Genomic DNA, 25080 nt, shown 5'->3' on the forward strand with positions numbered 1-25080 from the left:
GCACACTATGTCTTTAAACGCTGGCTTAAATTAAAATGTATAATTAGAAATAGTGAAAAGTTTGTTGTATATATTTAATGAATAAATATGAAAAAAATAAAAATAAAAAACTTAGGTCAGGACTCAGGAGGACGCAGGTAACTCAGGAGATATACCTACACTCTACTGTAGGTTATTTTACCGTATTTCCGTCGGGCCGGTCGGGGGCTCTTAGATCTTAAATGCCAGCACCGCATTTGCAACCCCTCTGGTGTTGCAGATGTCTTTGGGCGACAGAACTTGTTTACCACCAGGCGATTCGTTTGCTCGTCTGCCTCCTATATTTTATATCATAATAAAATAAGGTGCAAACATACTTGTCTTTGACGTCGACGTTACCAAAAACTAGGGTTATACAAAATTGCTTTTAGCTTGAATCAACACGGCACCATGAGACTGTTTCGAGGCATCCTTTTCAATTCGCCGCACAAAGGTATTGTGAAGCTTCAAGGCAAAATTATTGTAAAGACAATAATTTGCTATTTCTGACTTCTTTTTGTCATTTTGGGCTTTGAATAATACAGACCACAGTATAAGTACTTAAAGTAACCTTATATCCAATAAAATTTAGAGTAAACAAAAAATAACTTAAAATTTATTCTATCACTCTCTTGATAAATGTGTAATGACACCCCTACAGTGTCCCTTTTAATTTTACATGAAGCGTATTAGGCAATATTTTCATTAGTTGTAATCTGAGACGAAGTTTAATCCCCTGATGGTGGGTCCCGCTGGAAATTATTTACAATATTGGTTTAGGCTGCGAGTTTAGGAGTAGACAATACGCTGGATAGAATACATACATATCACATTTTCAATTAGGTAGGTACAGAGGAAGTTTAGTAACATTAAGGGGACAATTTAAAAAAAAACCTACCTACCTACCTTTGTAGAATACCTACTTACACCTTGTCAAATAAATCCGAATACAGTACAAATATTGAATAAAATAAATGTACGAATAATTACTACAATTAAAATTATATTTTATTAATGGCACAATTATATAATATAATTACAACAAATGTTTCGGAATAACTTCGGAAATGTTTGTACATTTATAGTATTTATTGAATTTACTGGTTTACAAGCGTATTATGATTGTTCTATCTTATCTTATCTGGTACTTAGACGTTTTATGAAAATCGGTTCATCCGTGACAAAGCAGTTAAAGAATATGTCTTGAGCCGTCCTTTTTATTCCATAAATGAATACTATGATAAGTTTTTTGACGAATGTACCTGACACGTCTTTTATTATTAATCTAACGCATTTTGTTCTTCTATAATAATCTGATATTTGATTTGACATTATTATTGTTTTTTTTACATAGTTTTTATTATTTGTAATCCTTGTATTAATGTATTATTTTTAAACTTACCTGTCTAATTTTAAAATGTGTGTGTGTATTATTATTTCTAATATGTATTGTTGTGATCTCTGTTTTTTTTTAAATTGTATTTGCATGCATTTTTATGTGTTTGACGCAAATAAATAAATGAAAATGAAATGAAATTGTGTTGGGGTTCGTTTAATATTTATCGTACATAAAGTTAAATCACATGCATAGAAAGGGACGTACGCAAATTTTCCAAATCACAAGTTTCATGAGATGGTCTAGTATGTTGCTACAGGTTGCTACAAGGCTATATCATCACGAAAAACTTTTTTTTTTAATTCTCAAACCTTAACTTAGACTGCGTTTTGACCAAAGATGTGTTGCGAGGGTTTTTCTCGCTCAGTGTGCAGTGATGCGATTGGTTCTTAAAAACTACAGTACAGTAACAGTTTAGACTATGACGTAGTGTAATAAAATGAGCGCTGGGTTTGTTTTGTTGGTGCGGGTGATATGACTGGCAGCTTTTACGACGTTCATTTGTTTCCCCCTTATTAACGCCCCGCCACCTAACACGCTGCGCTGGCCTAGACCCGACTGTACTGGTGTACCATCGCAACTGACAGCTCGTGAAACTTATTGCAAAGGGCATAAGGTCCACGATGGACAGTTAAGTGTGTTGCTGTTTGTACTATACGTATGTACGTGTATGTTACTGGATACTTAATCATTTTTACGCAATTTCCTACTACGTTGTTATTACTTACGTGACGTGGCGCTTTAGACGCGTCATGGATCTGGATTCAAGCCGGACACACATATCATAAGCCCTCTAGGATGCGTTCAAAAACCGGAGATTACGGCCAGCATGATGAGCAATGATAAACTACTTTGTTATAACTGTTTCTGCGAAAATGTTATATTGCGTAATAATATCGATATCGGTTTAATAATGACCGGCTGTTATCTCATGAACCGTGATAGCTAGACAGTTAAAATTTTCACAGATGATGTATTTCTGTTGCCGCTATAACAACAAATTCTAAAAAGTATGGAAACCTCGGTTGGCGAGTCCGACTCGCACTTGTCCGATTTTTTTATATATTATATAGACATTTACGAATAACACCATAAATACCTTTAAGAGTTGATTTATCAATAAACCATTAAAATCCTTAGTGGTTTTCCCGGGCACCGGGCACCCGGCACCCGGCCGGCCGGTGTTCAGAAGGCTGAACTTAAAGAGGCCCCTATTGTCCGTCACGCATGCCGGTAATGAGATAGCCCTCATGTATAGATAACAATAGATTGCTCTAGTCCAGTCATAGCCCACGTATAATATATGTATGTAGTTGTAGATAACAAGAGTGCTCTATATAGTCATTCGAATTTGTTTTGAAGAACTATGAAGACGGATTATATCGCGTATATTGAATTTATAATACATCCCGACGTTTCAAACTCTTTACAGCGTTCGTGGTCAACGGGTGACTGAGGAAAACCACAAAATGCAAAAATACCCACATACTAAAAATAATGAACCATCATAAACTTTAAGGCTGGTTGTACATGCAAAATCGGTTCATAAGGCTAGTTATACACTATAATTATTTTTAAGTAAAGATATATATAAACGCGATAAAAAAAATGCATGTACAACCAGCCTTAAAGTTTATAGGCTATGATGGTTCATTATTTTTAGTATGTGGGTATTTTTGCATTTTGTTGTTTTCCTCAGTCACCCGTTGACCACGAACGCTGTAAAGAGTTCGAAACGTCGGGATGTATTATAAATTCAATATACGCGATATAATCCGTCTTCATAGTTTTATTTCATGAGTAACTATCGCGGTAACCGAAGACAATATTTTGTTTTGAAGAAGTTAATGAATTACTTAAATGCAATTTTTCTTCTTCATTTTATGTATTTATCGTTTGCGTTTCATTATTGACCGAGCGAGCGCGAAGGTTCTTCAATTCAACTTAGGAAAAAATGCTTTCTTATATCTGTCTGTTTTTGTCTACATCATCGCATATCTCGACCAATTCTGATGAACTTTTGTGAGCAGGTTCGATAATTAAGTTGCAAAAGCTAGGTCTGCAATCTGCAACTTAGCAGCCTACAGATACCTACATTAGCTCTTTTATTCACCAATCCGTTACACACTTACTTTTGTATGATATAGGAGGCAAAAACAAGCAGATTAATCACCTGCAATCCAAAAGATTACAAATGCGTTGTCAGCCTTTAAGGATGGGAATACACTCTTTGCCTGAAGGTTTGAAGGTCCTACCGGTCCGGAAACACCGCGGGCTACTGATATACTCGGTCATGTGTCACAGTTCACTTACGCGGACCGGAACGAATCGATCTCATTCGCGAACAAAAGACTCGGACGCTTCCCCCGGGGGGTGGTCAGGAGAGCGCGCAGTGCGCGTGCCGCATTATTATCTACACAATTTTCGTGATATATCTACTGTGTTTCTGTGTTCAAAACCAACAGTTTTCTGAGATAAACTCGTTAAGGAACTATTGATAGTGATAAAAATTGTACATACGAGTGCATCTTAATCGCCTGCAGTCACTTGACAACCCTTCTCGTCCCATCGGCCGCATTGTAAACTAACAATTCATAATCCTTATCCTCCTAAAGGTGTTAGCACACTATTACAACTCAACAGCCCCTCGACCTCGACTCAAGATTAGATATTAAAGTTAAAGCTTTACGAGTATGTTAAATATGTCGTATTTCTTACAGTCGTCGGTACACTAAGCTGAACCAAAAATTGAGTTGATGTTGCAATGGTGTGGAATTGAATAAAGTGTGCGAAGATCTTAAGGGCTGCTTCAATTTAAATTGAAATAAAGCAGAATAAAGCAAATCGTAAGAAATAAAGCAAATCATGAGGCGATGTACCATTTATGTAGATAACTTTGCAATGGTTTGGCCATTGCATGTTGAAATCAGATTTATGCGAATTCACTGGGCAGGTTCAAGATCAATCGGCAAAAACTTGCTGTGCAGTAGGGGTAATGGTTGCGATTTGTCTATATCGTATCATGCTTCGCTCTCGCACTTAGATAATTTTATATACGATATCAATTAGATAATTGTTAAAACGTGACCACTACGCCAGACGATAAAAGCGCAACCATTATTGACCCGCAGCACTTCCAATAAGATTTTTTGTCACCAAATATGCGTTACATAACGGATTGAAAAGTGCTCTCGTTGTGAATGCGACAGTTATTTTCGTGGGGTCCGGCACAGCTCCGACAGCCGTGATCGTCTAGTGGTTAGGACCCTACGTTGTGGCCGTAGTAACCCAGGTTCGAATCCTGGTCACGGCAGTGACAGATGTCACTGTCACGGCGGAGCTATCTTTTTTAAAATTCAAATTATTAATACGATAACGTTTATATTTAAATACTTTGCAGATTGCTTTTTCATTGTTATCATTGAACATAAGATTCGATCTGGTTGTAAATAGGTAATAGTTATTACTCAAAAGGCTGCAAGACAAACAAACTGCAACGGAACTTGCAGGAATAGGTTTCACATAATAACTGCTCAAGTCTCGATTGTTTAACTTTATTTTACAATTATTTTGCAGTTGCAATTTTATTTTATTTACTTATTCTATCCGAAGAGAAGGAAAATGGTTTTATTTAATATAAAGATATAGAAATATTTATTAGCAAAAGGAACAGAGAATTACGCTAAACGGCTAAAAGGTCCTCTCTCAGTCATATATACACTGTAGGTCTACATTACAGTTGCTATCAAAAATATTTGTCTACTAAACTAAAGTGTGTTTCAACATGGGTTCGCTATGCCTTGAAAACAGTCGGTATTCGATATTTTGTCAACACCATGTTGCGCTCCGAAACCTATATCAGGGGGCCTAGCAAAGAGAAATAGTCACGTGACTTTGAATAGCATCGGTCGGCCCGATATCAACAAATACAAACGCTTTGGAAAAATTGAGATTAGGGGCGAGGGGAGTGGATTGAGGCAAATCTTATGACATCTCACGAGAGGGGGGGTCATTTTTTTTTCAAAAAGTCTCCATCTTCATTATATAAATAAAGGATTTGCGCGCTTTCTGTCTATCAACAGTAAATGATGTTCAACACAAAGCTTGAATAAAACGTCAACCAATCTGTGCTCGTCCGCTGGGATTCCTGCAGGCAAGGCTGTGTCAATTGAGAATTGTCGCTGTCTCGACGCCACTTAACGGAAATAAGACCGTAAAAGGATAAGACGAGCTGAAACGAAGCGTCCCGTCTAGACGACGAGCTATAATGATAGAACGCCGTTTAACTTCTTAAGGCTAAGATCTTCGACACCGTATCAGCAAAAAACTTTACAAGAAATATCAAGAATGTCCATTCTTTCCCTTCCTTGTCTGGAAGCCAATCGTTGATACTTGATAGAAAACACTATACCTACTCTAAACTTAAATATTTAATTAATGGAAATAGTCACGTGACTTTTTGTAGCGTAGGTATATTTTTTTTCGTTTGGCGGTTGCCGATGTACGATTGACACCTTGGCTAGGCCCCCAGACCGTCGCCAGACATCGTTTGACCGGATCACCTTGTTGAGACCTTTTGCTAGAGCTCCCTGCGTGGCGAATTTTAAACAATATTGTGCAAGAATTATATAAAAGTGAACGGTTTCAAAAATTCAAGGTTCTTCTAAACTTTTTTTCTTCTTCTTCTTCTTCTTCGTCGTTCCCTCATGACTGAGGATCGTGACCAAGAACTTTATCCCTCCATTTAACGCGATCAAGGGCTATGTGGGCTGCCCTCTGCATGGAACCACATGCTTGTCTAATGGAATCCGACCAACCAAATTGCCTTCAACTTGCCCCAGTATGATGTCACGTTCGAGGCTGTGGTGTGGCGATCGCATTATGTGCCCAAAGAATCTGAGAGCCCTCTCCTGGCAGATTGTTGAGAGTCGTTTGGTGATTTTTAGTTCTCTCAGAATAGACTCATTTGTTCTCATTGCAGTCCATGGGATTCTTAGCATACTAAACTTTTTTTAGCTTTGCGTAATTGCGTGGATATACCATCTCCTAATACTTCAACTACGAATTGGAAAACGATGATTAATTGCCATCTTTTTGCAACATGATATTTTATGGACCGAAGTTTTCTATTCCATTGCATTTTATACGTATAACTTGTACCTACCTATATGTACATATCCATAATATATTATCTATCAAGCATTGACGTCTGCGGAAGTGTGTTTATCGCATTATTTATGCTGCTTAAAGTATGAATTTTACGAATTAAACTAACCTACTCGTACTTCTATTCTATTTTCATGTTAAAGCTCCTCCTAATTTATGTTTGAATTTAAATACGAGTACGTACGTTTTATCACAATGTTTGTATTCAAAGTACTGTCATCTAGCGACATCTTACCATATCATATACTGTTAGGAGTGGTAGGCCAATCAAATTATATAAAGGTTGTCCCAAAAAGGACGCAAGATTTGAAATTGATGAAAAACACTTTTTTTTTTTCGTTTTAATACATTTGTATATAAAATTTTGAAATACATAAAATAGGGTTATTTGTGGAATAATACGTCAGGCAAATGTCACATACGCACTCTTTTGTCAAAATTTTCTATGACCATTTTGCATAGATGCGGCTGAATTTCTCCGATGCAGCGTCGAATTTCCTCTTTTAAAGCATGAGTGGTCGTGGGCTTATTGGCATAGACTTTAGAGACTTTAAATAACCCTAAAAAGAAGTCTAAAGGCGTTAAATCGCAAGATCTAGGGGGCCAATTCTGATCACCGAATCGAGAGATCACACGACTAGGAATTTTCGAACCGTACCCGCCAAACTTTCATTACTTTTGAAATATTGTTCAATAATAAAAACGCGTTGATCTTTCGTATATTGCATTTCGTATACCCGCCATTTTTACAAACCCTAAACATTCAGCTGTCAAATAGTTTTTTTTTGGGTTGCCAGCACTAAAATACAAAAATGGCGGCAAATTGAAATCTTGCGTCCTTTTTGGGACAACCGTTATTATGTTTTCGAAGAATTAATTCCCAGCAAATTGGAAATCGTTTTAATACCTTCATTGGGTCCTAAAGGCATGTAATCCGAGTTTTCTCAATCCCAGGAGGTTTGCATACCTAAATTTTTGCTCTTTTTCAGTTCGGTCTAATCATGATAAAATTGATATCTGAGGATCCGAAAGGTACCTTAACATGAATTTCTTTTTTTTGGTATAATCATGTTGAAATCTGAAAACTCTTTTTCACCAGTGTCTGATCCACAAAACCTTGCTGGTAGTGACATTGTAATTTATGGTGGGTTCCTTCTACATCAAGTGGTTTTGTCAATCCAAGGAAAAATGTATCTCTCAAGGCTCTCAAAATGTATGTACTTACAACTCATGGTATTGAGCAAACTTGGATTACACGCATTTAGGACCCAATGAAGGTTTAAAACGATTGCCAGCTTGCTGGGATTTAATTCCTATACTCGTTTTTTTTTTAATCTAATTTGATAGGCCTATGGATACGTCTTTAAAGTTGATTTTAAGGTGTTTTAAGAAACCTGACCGTAAATTTTTTAACTCCGCTTGAAGCCATGGATGGTAAAGGATAAGATTACCAATTAAGCCTCTTTGAAGACTCGATTGTTATAAAATGAGATTTTATTTTAAAAGGAAATCTAATATCAGACACCATTATGGAACAAGGTATGGATGGTATAGAAAGGATCGCAATCTCTTATGGCAGAATTGTTGTAAAAGTGACCGCGTTAAGCTTTAAATAATAGTTCCTAATCTCTCCGGTGGCGTTAGTTAGGCTCTGGGACATGAGTATAACATGAACCATATAAGGCAACAAATAACCCGACCAAATTACGTAGGTTGTTTTTGGTAGTATTTCGGTGTATGGTGGCGCCGCCTAATTACTGTTTTTTGATGGTAACTTTTCATACATAGAGATTTGGCTCCTTTATACAGTCTCCATGGAACAAGGGATTAAAAAAGTATGATCGCTAAACTGTTATTAATGTTAAACTTAGTATGATATTGAAATTATTTTGCTGGATGGCTTTAATATTTCTAAGACAATCGTAAGTCGCATGATGTCTTGTATGATTTAAATTTATAGTTCATGTTTTTGGACATACTTAAATGACTTAGCTAAATCAGAGTTACAAACTTTTACTACGTGTTTATTTTTCAAATAATTACTGATAAGTTTCAATGTTTTCTCAATATAAGCAGTATCTATACCATAATCTTTTTGTGCAAAGCTTTTTATATTTTTCTGTAGCCTTAATAATAATTAGCTATATTAAATGTTTCGTGTACCTTTTTATTTAGCGTCTACTTGAGTAGGTACGTGTACCTCTTATAATATTAAAAGGACATCCTTTTCATCATTCTTTTAACATCTAATGGACGCCTAATAATGAAATTACCTATTGAATAGGTATAAGTAACTACATATGTACGCTACGAGGGAACTTTAGGAACAATTCAAAGATAATTTTCGTTTGAGGCCGAATTAGGAAAAACTCAATTTTCGCTGACTTGAATAATTGAACATTGATTGATATTGTATTGATGTTGCTACCTACCTTTTTTGCTTTATTACTGGCGTTTTAAAATAGAAAATCATATAATAAAAGCAGCGCCGTTATTCAATTTTCTCTATTGTTTGAAGCGCTGTGTATTTATCATTATAAATAAATAAAAAACAAGGAATTATGGAAAAAATTACCAATTTCGGCAAATTAGGAGAATTTCTCCATTGTTCCTCTAATAAAATAAATATAATATCGCTTGCAGATATATGTCCAGTACAAAATTAATTTAAATAATAAAAGGGCAATTAAAACGAATTACTGCCTGTATAAGTTTCCATTAAATACATTAGTTATATTAAGCAATTCATACAGATTACAATGGTCCCTTATCATACAATTTAAATGAAGATCTCAGGAGTAATCGTAAATTAAAGTTCCATTACGAGCCATGTTGCCAATTTTTACCACCTTATGCGCTGCGATCGCTTTACTTACCCCCACTATGCACTTCGCACGGTTCCATAATTAGATCCATACTTAATATTATAAATGCGAAAGTGTGTCTGTCTGTTTGTCTGTTACCTCTTCACGCTTAAAACGCTTAACCGATTTAGTTGCATTTTGGCATAGAGGTAGTTTGAGTCCCGGGGAAGGAATTTTAATGTCGGAAATCATCCCTAAAGAGAGCGAAAAGGGGGGGTGGAATTGAGAGATTTTAAGAATTGATGTAAGCAATTAAGCTTATGCTCAAATTGAATGATTGCTATTACACTTTATCCAGGCACTAAACTTACTATAGCTGCTGTTACTGATTCCACGTAGACGACGTCGCGGACAAAAGTTGGTATTAAATAATAACAGTAAGTAAGTAAGTAAGTAATCATTTATTGTCAGATTGTGCATGTCAGTATACAGATGTTACAATAGTATCTTATAATAGTTAGTGTCACAATCAACCGGTTTAGGGTATACAATAGACTTATTCCTAAACAAGCCAAACAGCCAAAGTGACCAAATAGAACGACGGAATTTATACACTACAGTAATTTTTACGTTAAGTTGGCGTGGCGTGGCCATAATTATACATTGATTCCCAAAGTCGGTGCAGATATTTATTACATATTTGATATTTCACAAAACATTACATACAAATTATTACATGATTGGTTGTTGTCGAGGACAGCTCTGATATTTTGAACTTTACGATAACCTTGTTTATTTTTTTTGTTGCAGGCAGAGATGCGCGATGTTCAGTAACGCGAGCTCGGGCGCGTGGGAGGATGCTGATGGTCACACACAAACGCACGCGTCGCACGCTCAGCTCGCACCGCTCCTGGCGTTCTACGTGCTCGTTAGTCTCCTAGGAGTCATCGGTGCGTTTAAACTTGTAATAGCAGGGCTAGTACGAGAGTGGTCACACACAAACGCACGCGTCGCACGCTCAGCTCGCACCGCTCCTGGCGTTCTACGTGCTCGTTAGTCTCCTAGGAGTCATCGGTGCGTTCAAGCTTGTAATAGCAGGGCTAGTACGAGAGTGGTCACACACAAACGCACGCGTCACACACGTGGCTCACCCCGCTGCTGGCGTTCTACGTGCTCGTCAGACTGCTAGGCGTCAGCGTCATCGGTGTGCGTTCACTGTTGTAATAGCAGGGCTAGTATGAGGGTGGCCTAATCATATAACATAACATCAGCTGATACGACCTAGTAATGCTTACAGTAGCAATGATGTTATATTTACGTTCAGGGTCCCTGTCTGCTCTCGGACTCAGTAAGTGACTGAACGAGACGTGGCCCTCAAATTCTGTAAACCGACATACTAATCGCGTTTGGGCCTCGCCACTATTTATCACATAAGTAGGGAAAGTCAGTTTCTGCGACTTTATCGAGTCAAATACAAATAGAGCTTTTAAATCCGTGTCTATCAACTGTCTCGAAGCCACAATGAAATCAGGTTTAGTTTATTACTTGGGTTTTATTACTTTTATTTCAATCGCTATATATAAAATCAAACATTGGCTGACTGACTGGCTGTTCCCTGAGTCCCTGATGTATGAGGATGATTATTATTGGATAGTCTACATTTGAAATACATATGTATGTATTATATTCTTCTAGAGGCCAAAACACTAATTTAATCTAGTTTTTCAGTGTTTTGAGACTTGATTTGATGACAGCTGATAGGAAATAACTCTATTGTCTTAATTGGCTACTGTCCAGCGCACCTTTCTGCTCCCATTAGGTACACATATTACAGGGTGGCGCAATAAAACCTTGACAAAAAAAATGTAGGAATTTCTATAAAATTTTACGCATTCAAAATTAAAGCAACAATCACTTGAATGCAAAAACTAATAATTGACTTCAAAATATCCTTCTTTGGAAGGTCTGGGAAAATTGTCAGCAATATTCCGTTTTTTTTAGCATTAGAAAGAAGGCAAGCGATCTTGAGGTGTTTTTATTAAAAACACTTTTTAAAAATAAGCCACAGCAAATATGTAACAATTATAAATCATATACGATTATTTACATTATTTTGCTATCATAAGTAATACAAAGGAATTTAAAAAAAGCGTTTTTCAATCATTTTCAATAAAAAGACAAGTCAAGATTGTTTACCTTTTTTCTAATGCTAAAAAAACGAGCTATAGCAGTGAAAATTATTTTTCATCGTATTTTTTGACCACCTGTACCTTATAGAAATGTGCATAAAGTGTATGATATATATGATACTGTATTTTTTATTCATGTGCAGGTAATATAAGTCTAATGGCGGCGCTGGCGTCCGGCGGCGCGGCGCGGCTGCGCACGCCGCAGCTGCTCAGCGCATGCGCGGCGGACCTGCTCGTGTGCTCGGCTTCAGCGCCGCTCGCCGCCGCGCGCGCCGCCGAGCTACACTCGGAGACGTGCCACGTAGGATACTACGTCGAGGTGAGTCATTCCTGACTGACTGACTGGTAACAGCTGCCAAACTCCTAACATACAGGTTAATAACTTATATAATCTATATTTAACCTTTTTTTTAAGAAAAAGGACTTCTAATATACACGGTGCCTAAAAAATAAGTGCATTCCCGTTGCCAGGGAGGTTTTCAGCAACTTTTATTACGGAACTAACCCCAAAATCGCGAAAAAAAATTAGGTGTTTCATACATTTTGGCTGGTCCATTTTCTATGGGAAGGTTAATTTTTTTTTGCGATTTCGTGGTTGGTCCCATAGTAAAAGTTACTCAGTATACCCCAAAACCTCTCTGGCAACGGGAATGCACTTATTTTTTAGCCACCCTGTATAAATTATGGAACCTTTTGTAGTTATATCTTGAGCATGAAAATCATTACTTATCAATAAATTTACCACTAAACATGTCGTAGTAGTAGTAAACTCTTTATTGTACAAATATACACATTAAAAATTACATGGTACAAATAATAAGATGTACAAAGGCGAACTTATCCCTTTGAGGGATCTCTTCCAGTTAACCTTCGTCGTCGTGTCGTGTGTGTTCGTGTCGTAATTGCATTATGAAAGAGTAAAGAAATTGCGAACGTATTGACTAATAACAACAGGCGAGGCGCCCGACAAATCACATTACCCATTCAATCCCCACGGCTGCAACTAAATAAACAGACGAGCGCCATTCCGACTAAGTACCTACAATTCTTGATTTGACTTTAGCAGAAGTCGAAGGCCATCTTAAAAGCACCCATATTTGAAAGCAGGCGAAAGGCGCAGAGTAATAAGTTCCAATATGACACAATGGTATATCCTGACAAAAGTCAGGAATTCACAATTAAATCTCTGACTTTTCCGCGGCAGTAATATTTCTCCAAAAACGTAATGAACCATTACGAAGCAGTATAAAAAAAAAGCATTTTTTTTTTCAGACAGCATGGTCCATATTTTGTCTTAATAATTAAAAACGTATAACGACGGTTAAGTTAGAAATCAATACATAAAAGCGCCCATTAAATCCCTTATTCCAAAACCTTTGATGGAACACTCACCAACATTTAATGCTGCAGCTACAGCATAATCTTCCATCTCTGCCCAAATCCAAAGTTTTAGCCAGATTCTAGTGCTATGCCGTGATTTGTAAAAAAACACTGACACTCACCAACTCCCCAGCAATCCTGAAGAAGGACCAAAAATCCTGACAGCCCTAACTAAGAGTAACATACGAACAATATCCAACCAAAATGACAATTTGTAACTTGGAATGCCGCTCCTGCGTGGGTGTGTTACTGTTAGGAAGGTTTGCGTGGGGCAGGGGCAGTTCAATACTTCCCCGAGCGCAAACAAGTCTGAATTAAGAGCTAACCTTTACCAGGATACACTCCTTCAAAGGTGATTGTATTGGATTGAAGAGCTAATTCGGTTACATTTATACTGATTTATTGCGAATTCGATACGAGCATACTCTGTTTTAAACATAATTATTACGTTTAGCCACTTATTGCACTTATACTTTACTCTGAAAGGAAACGTATAATTCACAAATTGACGGAAAAAATGTGGATGGAAAAGTTATCTCTGGAACTTATTTTTTTTCGATTTCGGTGTCGGTGTTGGTTCTATGCTATAGTAATAGTTGTTCAATATGACATCACACTTCGCAGTCATTGTTGAAAAGTAAAAAAACGGCCAAGTACGAGTCGGACTCGCGTTCCAAGTCTCCCGTACATTACACAATTTTTAACAATGTATTTTTTTTAATGTGAACCGTGAGGTCAAATTTCTTTAAACAAAAACCCGTAGGGGTCGGATCAAAAACTAAGTAAGGTAATTAAGTAAGACTCACGGTTGACTGCACATTTCTTATAGGTTTTCCTGTCATTTATATAGGTAAAGAACTATTTTGTGTATCTTTTTCAGAATTTTAGGCCCAGTAGGGGAATGGTAATTTTTTGGCTATTTTCTTAAATAACTTCTAAACTATTTATTTTAAAATTACAAAAAATATATAAATGAGATTGTCAAAATGAGCTCTCATTTGATGTGTAACACGATATAAGTAGTTTGAAAAACTTTATTTTTAAATTTTCTCATTTACCCCCCCAAAGGTGGCCCCCATGTTTCAAATTCATTTGTCTACGTTACATGCCCGTCTTTGGGTCACAAACTTACATATGTGTACCAAATTTCAACTTAATTGGTCTAGTAGTTTTGGAGAAAATGAGCTGTGACAGACAGACAGACAGACGCACGAGTGATCCTAGAAGTCCTATAGTTATTGGTGGAAATGCTAATGCCCCACTGAAACAGATAAGTTTGCCGCATATGTTCACTTATGATCCGTCTGCTCGTTTGCCTCCTATTTCATAAAAAAAAAACTTACTACAAAAAAACTCTAAAAAATGAATTTGTTTGTTTATAGTCTTTCCCGGTAGCCGCCAGCACTTTGAGCCTGGTGGCGATGGCAGCGGAGCGCTGCGGGGCGGTGCGGCGAGGCCGTGGGGCCTCCACGCGTTCACGGCCCTATTTGGCAGTTTCTGCCGTGTGGCTCAGCGCACTGCTGCTGAGTAAGTTTACTGTCTTTGTGCCTGGTGGTGATGACGGAGAAGTGATGCGGGGCGGTGCGCCGGGGCTGTGGTGCCTCCACGCGGTCGCGACCCTATCTAGCGGTGTCTGCTGTGTGTCTGAGTGCGCTCTTGCTCTGTGAGTTAGACAATAATTATGGCGGCGGGTAGTCACTGTCTCTGTCCCTGGTGGCGAGGGCAGCGCTGCTGGGCCTGCGGGCAATGGCACATGGGCCGTGCGCGTCAAGCTGACGGCTCGGTCCTTACCACGCGGTCGCGACTCGCGACCCTATCTAGCGGTGTCTGCTGTGTGGTTGAACGCGCTCTTGCTTGTGAGTGAAATAATTTATGGCGGCGGGTAGTCTATTGTCTCTGACCTTGGTGGCAAGGGCAGCGCTGCGAGGCAATGGCACTGGGCCGTGCGCGTCAAGCTGACGGCTCTGTCCGGCGTCGCGGTCGCGATCCTATCTAGCTGTGTTTGCTGTGTGGCTAAGTGCATTGCTGCTTATAGTAAGGGTTCTTTCCTGCCGACCGGTACGAACCTGGATTGGCTTCACTGAAGCTCTTTAGGCAACCGGTGCTCTATAAGTACTACAAGTAGGTAGTAATGTAAACTACATTTGTGACGTTTTCAACCAAAAGGTACCACATTGTCGCTTGTCGATAAGGTTAATTTCGAATTGAAGCTATATGGAAATAGCGCCTTATTGACAACCGACAATAAGTACCCTTTTGGTTAAAAATGGCACATTTATCTGGTGCGCATTAAGTTAATCTGCATTACATCATTTTCTCGATAAATGCCGAAGATATACAGGGAGCGGTACCGGACTACTTATACTATATATAAAGGTTATATCGCTTTTTCTTCATAAAAATTTGTTGTTGTTGAGAATAATAACGTTCATAAAAACGTTTACAGATCCGAACTTTTTCTAAACGATATCTTAGAGGGCTTGAATAGGATGTTTAAAATAAATATTTCGCAAATAAAAACGGAAGAGATTGTGTCTGTTGACCTCAGATTGGATTTGACCTTTGCTGTTTATGTCAGTCCTCCATTCCATTCCAGTCAACATTTTTTTTACCAAAAATACAAAACGCCTAAGCTAATAAATTTCTGAAACGGATCAATATTAAAAACCGCGTCAAAGGTACACCGTACGAGGTATGAGCAGAGTTAATACAAAACTTTATACACCAAAGGGATGTAAGCGCCTGAGTAGACAGATGATTTGAGCCTTTCTTCCGTAGTTACTAAGCTCGACCACGGATTACCCTCGCCGGCCCGCGGCCTCGGCCCCGGCCCCGGCCGGCGACCTGTTGAGTCGCCCAACTTTACACCCATTAACAACTTTTAAATGAGACTCCCTAACTTTTATTTTGTCCCGGAGAACAATTTCGGACATTCTTTAAAAATAGGCACAGTTTCGGACACGCGCCGAAACGTATTAAACAAAAAGTTTTGAGAGCGGGGTATTTTGGTAAAATAATGGTCTTTGGTAATGGTTTTTGGTAAGGCTAGACCATGTTACTTTTATAATATTTATGTAAAACCCTTTTTATGTGCAAATAAATGATTATGATTATGATGATTGGAATAATAACTTTTGTTATAGTACATTGTTGCCCGAGGATGGAAACAAAGGCATTTTCTGACGTGGTACCTAGATACACGTTGTTAAACAAAATATTATGTACAGTGGAATATAAATTGCTGAAACTCACAAACAACTTAACGTTATGTAGTTTGATACCAACAAATCATTAAAAAAAGTGCTGCTTGAAAATCCTCATTCATTTAAAGATTTACCATATCATGCATGACCAGATTTTTTTGTGTCCATACTTTAGTATCGGTTATTTTACTCCTAGGAGTAAAATGAATCATACGAATTTCATTATTGTCCGTTCCGTCCGCGCCGGGCGCCGGGTGGCGCCGGGCGCGCGGCGGCCGTGCGTTGTCGTCGCTGGGATAAAAAAAAATTAGGCACTGCGTTTTCGATTTACGAACAAAATGCGACCATTTACGAGCATGTTTGAGAAAAAGAACTTTTTCATAAGCGCACTCATTTTATGGTGTCAGTAAAGTTTTCTCAGTGAATTAGTTCGTAAATACTAAAAAGATTGTGTCATTTGTAGCTTCACATAGTATTTTTCATCCACTTTTGTTGATGCTTACTTACTATACACTTAACTAGGTACCATGGGTATCTTACGCGACGTTAATGTTAATACAGTATGTTATCGATCGCCAGGTGTTGCGGCCGTGACAGCGAGCTGCGTGTCTTGGCGGCCGCTGGCGGCGGCGCACGCGCTCGTCACGTACTGCTTCCCCGTGTTGGCCGTGGCGCGTTGCCACTGGGCCGTGCGCGTCAAGCTCACGGCGCTGTCACTGACGGCTCGCGCCGCACACGGCGAGCTCCCACTGCCGGTGCCGCTCATGCGCCGCCCCACGCACGTCATCATCGTCGCCGGCGTCGGCCCGCGAGAGCGCCGCGACGCCGTCGACGTTGGCGACGTGCGCTCCAAGAAACTCCAGCCGAGTCTGCTCGGTCCTCAACCGTTGACGTCGACGTTGCACGCGCGCCGGCGGCTCGGTAACGTCCTCGTCGCTATAGCGGCGATTTTCGCGGCATGCTGGTGCCCCCATGCGGCTATAGTCATTTGCGGGGCATTCGGGCTTCAAGCGCCGCTGCTTCTGCAACAGTACGCGCTGCTTTTCGGGCATGCGCATTCGGCTCTTAATGCGGCAGCTTATTGGGTGTTGAATAGACACGCTTTGACGTCGGCGTGCGCGGCGTGGCGCCTGCCGCAGCTGCGGGTGCGGGAGGAGCGGCCCTCGTCGACCAACGAGGCGGCTCTAGGTGCGTTCCACCCGCGCCTCGCGCGCCCCGCGCCCTCGCCGCGCCCGCCGCCCTCCAGCTACCTGTACTAGATCCGTGCCGTCGCGACTACACTTTGTTAATGGATAGATAAGTGTCTATGAGTGGTTAATGTGTGTTGTTCTACCGCTGCTGCGCTTACGCCGAGGCAAGATCCTTGATATGAACCGAAACAAATGTCATATGGCTCATATACGAAGGAAAAATGACCAGGCTGTCCATCAGTGTCCAAGGCTGGAATCCTTGATATGACCTACGTATCAAATAAAATTTGTCACCGACCACCACAGAAAACACGTCAAATACGATAAAATCTGCCCTTCCTGTCCGCGTGTCCGTTGTTTTCTGAGGGACAAAACGAAATTTCTCAAAAATCTATTACGAAAATTCAGATTGAGAGCTATGATAAAAATCCTGATACCTGAAGGCATTTATTTTGATGACTATTGAAGTTACCCCAGTTGTTGTCCGAGCCCGCAGAACTTTGAGCTCCGTAATCCGACGCTTAAAAGATTTCTTGCCGAGTCAAGTGAAGTTCACCGAGAGCTAAAAATAGTACATTATAAGTATGCAATTTTCTAAGTGTTTGTCTTTAAAGCCACCTCCTTTCAAACTCGACTGGAAGTTGGATATAGCATGAATTCAACCTCAGAAGCAAATCTGTTGGAGAATAGCCTGTTTCTTACTCGGCTGACTAGACACTTAATTAAAAAAAAATATATAAACGCATTATGGAATATTTATAAGTTGTTATTCCTCAATTATAAGTCGACTTCAAGAAAAGAGGAGGTTAATCAATTCATGATGACATTCCCACACTGTTACCCAAATTTTGTGCAGATTTAGCTATAAATTATAGATCTAAGTCTAAAAATATGTTTCCTTTTTTGCAATTTCTTACTGAATTATATAAGGAAATGTTGCCCCGGCGTAAGCGAGCCCTCAGTTGTATGCGCGCGGCGCGGCCCTATCTCACAGGAGTAAAGAAACGGAACAGAGTCACACTCGTCCCTTTACTCCCGTGCCTATCTTCTAAGTTCTGTCGATCTGTGATTCCTGTCTCTCAGTGCCTCGTTAGTCCCTCGCGGGAAAAAGTCCAGGCGACGGGGTCTGTCCCGACAATAATTGTTCTAGTCGAATAGTTTGTTGTTGAAGGGTGTACAATTTTGCATTTGCACCAGGGTCTCGAAGGGGAAGCAAGAACAAATACCGTGTTTAATGATAAACCGTATATTTATTCTACTATCTCACACAAATCCTCAAAAAAGTACAATACCGTTTAACACCTTATGCCAATACGTTGAACTAACGTTCGCTAGTTTGACGGAGTTAGCAGCGCCATCTACCGGGACATTGGGTAAACCAGTTCCGTTATGCGATTCGTACAACGGGTTTACATTTATTTTGGTGTCATATTGCACGTGAACTCACGAAAATATATTATTCTAGAGATACTTTGTGAGAATTAAACTTTCTGTTCCCAAAGGAAATACACGAATATGAAGCTGCTGGCGTGGCCTGGCGAGCTGGCACCTCCATGTGGCGCTTGCTTGACACGGCTCCTCCTCCGATGATAATGATGGTGGGCCGGGATAACCCTGGACACCTCTGGATTTGCAAGCCGGGAAACCCTGGACAACGCTCTTCGATCTTCGCTCTTCTTAATTTCTCTTCTTAACTTGGTTTCCGATTTTTGATGTTGGTTGGTTCTTTTTGGGTTGTTTCTTGGTTCTTGATGCTGGTTGGTTCTGACTGCGTGGATGTGTGTTTTGGGTTGATATGACTGCGTTGGTTCTTTCTTGGTTTTTTCTTCTTTCTTGAGTTTCTTGGTGGTTTCTTGGTTCAGTTCCTTGGTTCGCTGGTCTGGATCGCCATCAAATACGAGTAACAAGAGTAATCTTGTTATATCGTTTCGAGCAGTGGCAGGGAGTATGTAGTTAAACACCTTAAGTGTGATAGTATTGAGAACTTGAGATTCTCTAAAAACCTGCTTATAAGTACCTATATACACATTAGGTTGCGCTGACATAAGCAGTATGCGTTTACAAGTAAATCAGTGTGTTACTGCTAAACACTGAAAGCGGCTAATTGGCCTATTACAACACTGTTGATAGTTGCCGTACTAAGAAGTGGGCTGTAAATTGAATTGTGCTCCAAGTTTATATGGCATAGAAATTGGTTCTATTAATAATAATTATAGTAACTTTATACATTTAGCGTTTGCGTCAAATCCGGTAGTTTAGATTTTTTGCATGATGTTGATGATGTTAGCCCAATGAATAATCCAAGTTTGAGACCTCGAGCGCCGATCGCAACATTGTCAAAAATCGAAAAACCCGCAAAAATTTCGGGACTAAAGTACGAGACTAGAATATAATTAAATTGTCTCTATAGTTTCCGAGATAAAGCCTTACAAAATTTATAAAATTTTGAACTTGTATTCGTAGGCTATGTGAGTGCAGCAGTATTCACTATTGTCTCAGGCGATGCCGCCTTCGGCACGATTGTTTCTAAGGTCAAACAAAGCCGATTATAAATTTTGAAAAGCTTTAACCCGGAAACTTCTAGAATTGTTTCTATAGATCAAATGATCTATAGAAACAATCTAGTCTCATATTGTGGCAAATTTAGTCTACTTTAAAAATGTCTTGAGTAGGTACTATCAAAAACAAGACCTGTAGGGTTATAATCGCTCAAAACTAAAAAAAGTCCGAAATTTTCGCGGTTTTTTTTTTCGATTTTTTACTAAGTTGCGTTCGGCGCTGCAAGTCACAAACTTGGATGATTCATTGAGACAACATCATAAACAAGTCTGCAAACAATCAGAACCTAATATTATTATCCTAACAACCGGATTTGACGCAAAAATGAACCACGTTACAAAACCGTCGACAAAGTTACTGGATTATAAAGAATTTTGGTATAAATTTAGTGGTTAGACATCTTGTAACCTATTTATTTTTTTACAAATGTCTACTGTTGTGCGCATCTATAACCAAGCTTATGACTTTCATAAGTATCACTCAGAGATTTGGTTTATCTCTTTATCATTGCGCAGTAAACACGATCATCAAGTAGCTGGTACGCTGCGCGCTGATACAATCGAAGCTTATCTTTACAAGAGGTACATGAAGTGTTAGAAAGAGATGGGACTATTGTTGTCGGTATGGCTCGAAAATGATCCTCGTCGCCTGGATTAAGATTTCTTCGTTATAAACGTGGTTGTTTGAATTTTATGGAGAATAATATCCGTGAAGCAATAAAGTGTATGAAACACTTACTCTCGTTTTATTTTACACCCTGTTCAAGTGTTCACACACAACGACATACGCGAAACAAAAAAGGTCATAAATATGTATAAACTTTTCTACTTTGTGTTATTGCAATAAGGTGGAAGTTATCGCACTTAAACTATCGTGAGACATATTTCAAAATATTTATCAGTACGGTTTTTACTCACTATTATTTTTAGTCGCTTGCACGACGTACAACCGCCGCGGACACTCGTGCCTGAGGATGGATTCCCAAAGAATCCGAAACATGTCGCCAAAAGCGACTAAAAATAATAGTGAGTAAAAACCGTACTGATAAATATTTTGAAGGTGGAAGTTGGTAAGTATACGAATTCATGACTGTTTTTGTAGGAGGACCCTGGTGTTTATGTCTTTTTAAAAGTTATGAGTCATTATTCGCTGTCATATCATTATAGCCGTAGAAAATGGGTCAATGGTCGAGCGGAAAGGACAAGGCAAATAAGTGAAAGAAATTACAAACATCGCAGATGAGCAAACAGTTGTAAACATGTGTTATGTTACATTAGGGGAAATATAGTAAAAAATCTATAAAACAATGCAACTCCAATTATTGCCCTCATAAGGAAATCATTGTAACTTCATAAGCATTTCTAACAAGTATTTATGTGAGTGTAGATAAATGACGTACATGACAACATATACGTCATATACGATAAAAATTCAACCATCAATTCATCTTTTAATTGTGTAAAATGGCTTCTGAAATTTTGATGATTTGAGCTTTATTAAAACACGGTTACTACCAACGCCACGACCTGCCAGTATATTATCTATTTAGTTACAGGATAGATGGTGTTTGGTCGTATCGTAGGTAAGGTAAGAAATGAGTTCTCCACGTTGTCTAATGATAGTAATGAGCGACCGTCGCTTGAACTTTGTTACCTCCTTCCCCCTCCCCCTCCCCGTGAGTCGATCATGCCTGAATCAAATCACCAACTTTCGACTGTCCTTCCCTTTCACTCCTTTATATAATAGTTCTGTTAAATTCGACGCATTGTTAATAGCTGATACAGACTACATGTGCATATTGTAAGGTTCGGGCTATGACTTCTGTTGTGGTTGTGTGGTAAGAGGACCGTGAAGAAAGTAAATAAATTGTAATTGTTGATTATCAGTGCAACTGTCTTTTATTTAGGAAGTTATATTTCAATATAAAATAGTTTTTGTGCTTTAAGATCATTATGTTTACAGTCGGTCGTTGCAGGCCTACAGCAATTTCAATTTCATTTGTAGATAGATAGATTCTTAACTGACAGTTACATACTTACCAATAATTAATTACAAAATGATAATAAATTTAGATTCACATGTCAATATTTTTTTTAAATCACTTATAATTATGTGCTCCAGGCCTTTGGAAGTTGAAAACCAGTGGTGTGAAATAGAGATAAGGGCCCTGAGGAATAGTCCGGCATTTCAGCTAGTTTTCAAATAACTCGGCGCGTGCTCGCGGACTCGACTTCGCCTACCTATAGATATAGAGCACACACACTCCAAGTTTGGAGCCCGGATCAGCATTAGCAACTTGATACGATTTTGATCTTATTTTGATACGACATTGAAGATCGCTCACGCTGATTGATGCATGCATGTAGGAAGTGAGAGTCGTGCTTGAGATGCGCGCCAATCACAAACACGTCGAAGTCGTATCAAAACCAGTTCACCCGTAACAAATTCCGATCTTGGGCCTACATTATGAAATTAGTTGTCAACGGAACGCCGAGAGTTCGAGATCCAAACATCGGGGCCAGTTCACCGTGTATAGTGTTGACAGCAGAAGTGTTAGTATTTGCTCAAAGCATACACTTGCCTAATTAAGACAATAGTGACGGCAAATGAGTTCAGTAGCTGTGCCACACTAATTACACTAACCACTAGTTGAGTGGACATTTAGGTCCTGTTTACCCAAACTAATTTGAGGGCTATTATGTTATATACTCCAAGAAGTCAAGAACGATAGAAACAGGTATTTTATACAGTCGAAGTCAAAGATATGTTTAAAGGTACATTTTTTGCCGTATTACAAAGGAGTAAAGTACAAAATGTAAAAAATGTCTTTGTCGTCGACTGTACAATTTGCTTTGATTACTATTGAGTCTCTTGACTTAAGTATATTGATCGTACTGTAATTTTCTACTCCTCTTCGAGAAGTTTCAAGGAAAAAATATAGCAGTAAACAGAAAAGAGCGGAATTAAAAATTTATAAAAATTTTAATTTTGGAAGCTACGAGTATGATTCATTATTAATAATTCATTATGTTCTTATATGAGTTGATAAGCAGTTCCTTTGTCAATAATCAGTTGCTAGAGCCTGCCTTGTCATCTTCGCTCACTAAGAAAAGGATACCTACTCACAAATCAAAACTTGCAAGGCAAATACAATTTAGATTTGTCAAAATGAAGATACAAATTACAATGGAATGAAAGGCATTTTTATTGAATTCTGGCGGGTAAGTACCTATGTAGAGCAGTTAACAAAAAATATGAGAGGTATCGAAAAATTCTTCATTCAATCGTTATTTATCCTTATCACTTATATAGATTAATTATTATATCTTAGAAAACCACCAGGCGACTCCGATGCGTGGTTGGTTTAAGGTTTGAATAGCCACCGACCGACTGTCCGGACTCTGCTAGTTTATTTTATAACCATCAACAATTTCCCTATTATTTAGTAACACATTAGTTTCCCTGTTAATCCATATTAAGCCTCCTACGAGTCCTACGACAACCTGAACACGGCTTTAGTGTAAAAGGTGGATGCGAGGGGCGCTATTAACAAATTAAAATGGAACGACGCGACGTTAACCGTTGAGACTATATATAGTGGAAAACTATAGTTATTTACGTGTAACACTAAGTGCTTAATGAGCACGATTTCCACGCCCAGAGAGTCCATCTAAACAACAGAACAAAGTGTAGAAATATGGCATTAGAAACGTCATAGTTTTATAAACATTTGACATTAATAACGACCTCATTTCGTTATTGTCAATGCCATGGGATGGAGAGCTAGCTAAATAGGTCCAATTCTAGCTAACGGGATTAGCAGATTGTAAACAACAAGACAAGGTGTCTTTATATCCCAGATCTACTAAAATAACTGTTCGATCAGTACGTCCATATTACCTAATCATCTTGTTTGGACCCATTTTGTACTAAAATGATCGATGTACCGATCGACAAATTGGGGCAATAGTACTGTCATGTTTGTACGAGTAATGATTATTAAACAGCATTCCAGGTTGACCGATCTTTAGATTTTCAGATTTCAGATTTCAGATGATTTATTGATAAATGTACATCTCATTTACATGTCAAACAAAAATACAAAATATTCAAAGATAATATAAACATTAAATTATAAGTTACATAATATTAAATTGCACATTACATTATTTCTATTTACAGGGTTTGATTGTAGTGTTAGGATCAATGATCCTTTTCCAGAAATTCGTTTACACTGTAGCACGCAAGGTCAATAAGGAGTGCTTTAAGTTTTTTTGTAAATGAGGCATTACTATCCTGTTTTTTTATGTGTTCAGGAACACAGTTATACAAATGGATCCCCGCAACGCTGAGAGCCGCGCGAGCCTTAGCTAGACGTGTGCGCGGGGGCATCAACAGGTGCCGATAGCGTGTAGGTCTTTGGGTAGATTGCCCGTATGTTTTATAGTTATGTAGGTTGCCTCGAATGTACGTACAAGCAGTCATTATGTAAGCACTTGATAAGGTAAGGATTTTGTGATGTCTGAATATGTCTTTAGCGGGATGGTCTACCGGTTTTCGATCTATGATGCGCAAAGCTCGCTTTTGAATTTTAAAAACCCTGTCACGATTTGCAGACGTTGCCCATAAATCAACCCCCTGAGTCAAAATTGAGTGAAAGTAACCGAAGTATGCTTTCCTCAAGTTGCCAGGAGATAAGGTGGGTGCGAGTCTAGACAGTGCATAGCAAGCGGCGGACAGTTTGTCGCATATATAGTCAATGTGTGATGACCATGTCAGTCCTGAATCAATTACGAAGCCCAGGTACCTAGCAGAATCTACCTGAGGTACTGCAGTGGTGTTATTGGTGGTTATATTTAGAGGGCTATATTTCTTTTTTAAACTAAAATGTATAATATTTGTTTTATCTACATTTAGTAACATGCCATTGGAGGTGAACCACCGAGACATGTTTTCCATGACTAAGCGTAGTTTTAATTTCAAGGCTTCCACTTCATCAGCATGAACTATGATGCACGTATCGTCGGCAAAGATCACATATTCCGGCTCATTACAGGCAGTCGTAATGTCATTTATTAAAATCAAAAACAGGTTATTTCCCATAACCGATCCTTGAGGCACGGCGCAGTCCCCAATCGGTTCCAGATCTGATCCCGTATTGAGGACGTAGGTGCG

The 25080-nt window shown here is 38.9% G+C and overlaps 1 protein-coding gene and 1 non-coding gene across 2 annotated transcripts in view; both read left to right on the forward strand.

Moving 5' to 3' along the window:
- Positions 1-20640, forward strand: part of LOC134756159 (galanin receptor type 3) — a 62879-nt gene extending 42239 nt beyond the window's left edge. Inside the window, exons 2-5 of the mRNA XM_063692989.1 lie at positions 10195-10334; positions 11717-11892; positions 14336-14480; positions 16736-20640. Coding sequence (XP_063549059.1) covers positions 10208-10334; positions 11717-11892; positions 14336-14480; positions 16736-17415 — 1128 coding nt within the window. The 5' untranslated portion in view covers positions 10195-10207 and the 3' untranslated portion in view covers positions 17416-20640. The remainder of the gene's footprint in view (positions 1-10194; positions 10335-11716; positions 11893-14335; positions 14481-16735) is intronic.
- On the forward strand, positions 4656-4727 carry Trnah-gug (transfer RNA histidin (anticodon GUG)). Its single transcript has one exon. It is a non-coding gene; the product is annotated as a tRNA-His (tRNA).
- Positions 20641-25080: the final 4440 nt, after the last annotated feature.

Source organism: Cydia strobilella, chromosome 3 (assembly GCF_947568885.1).
Source record: "Cydia strobilella chromosome 3, ilCydStro3.1, whole genome shotgun sequence".
In the NCBI taxonomy this organism is placed as follows: domain Eukaryota; kingdom Metazoa; phylum Arthropoda; class Insecta; order Lepidoptera; family Tortricidae; genus Cydia; species Cydia strobilella.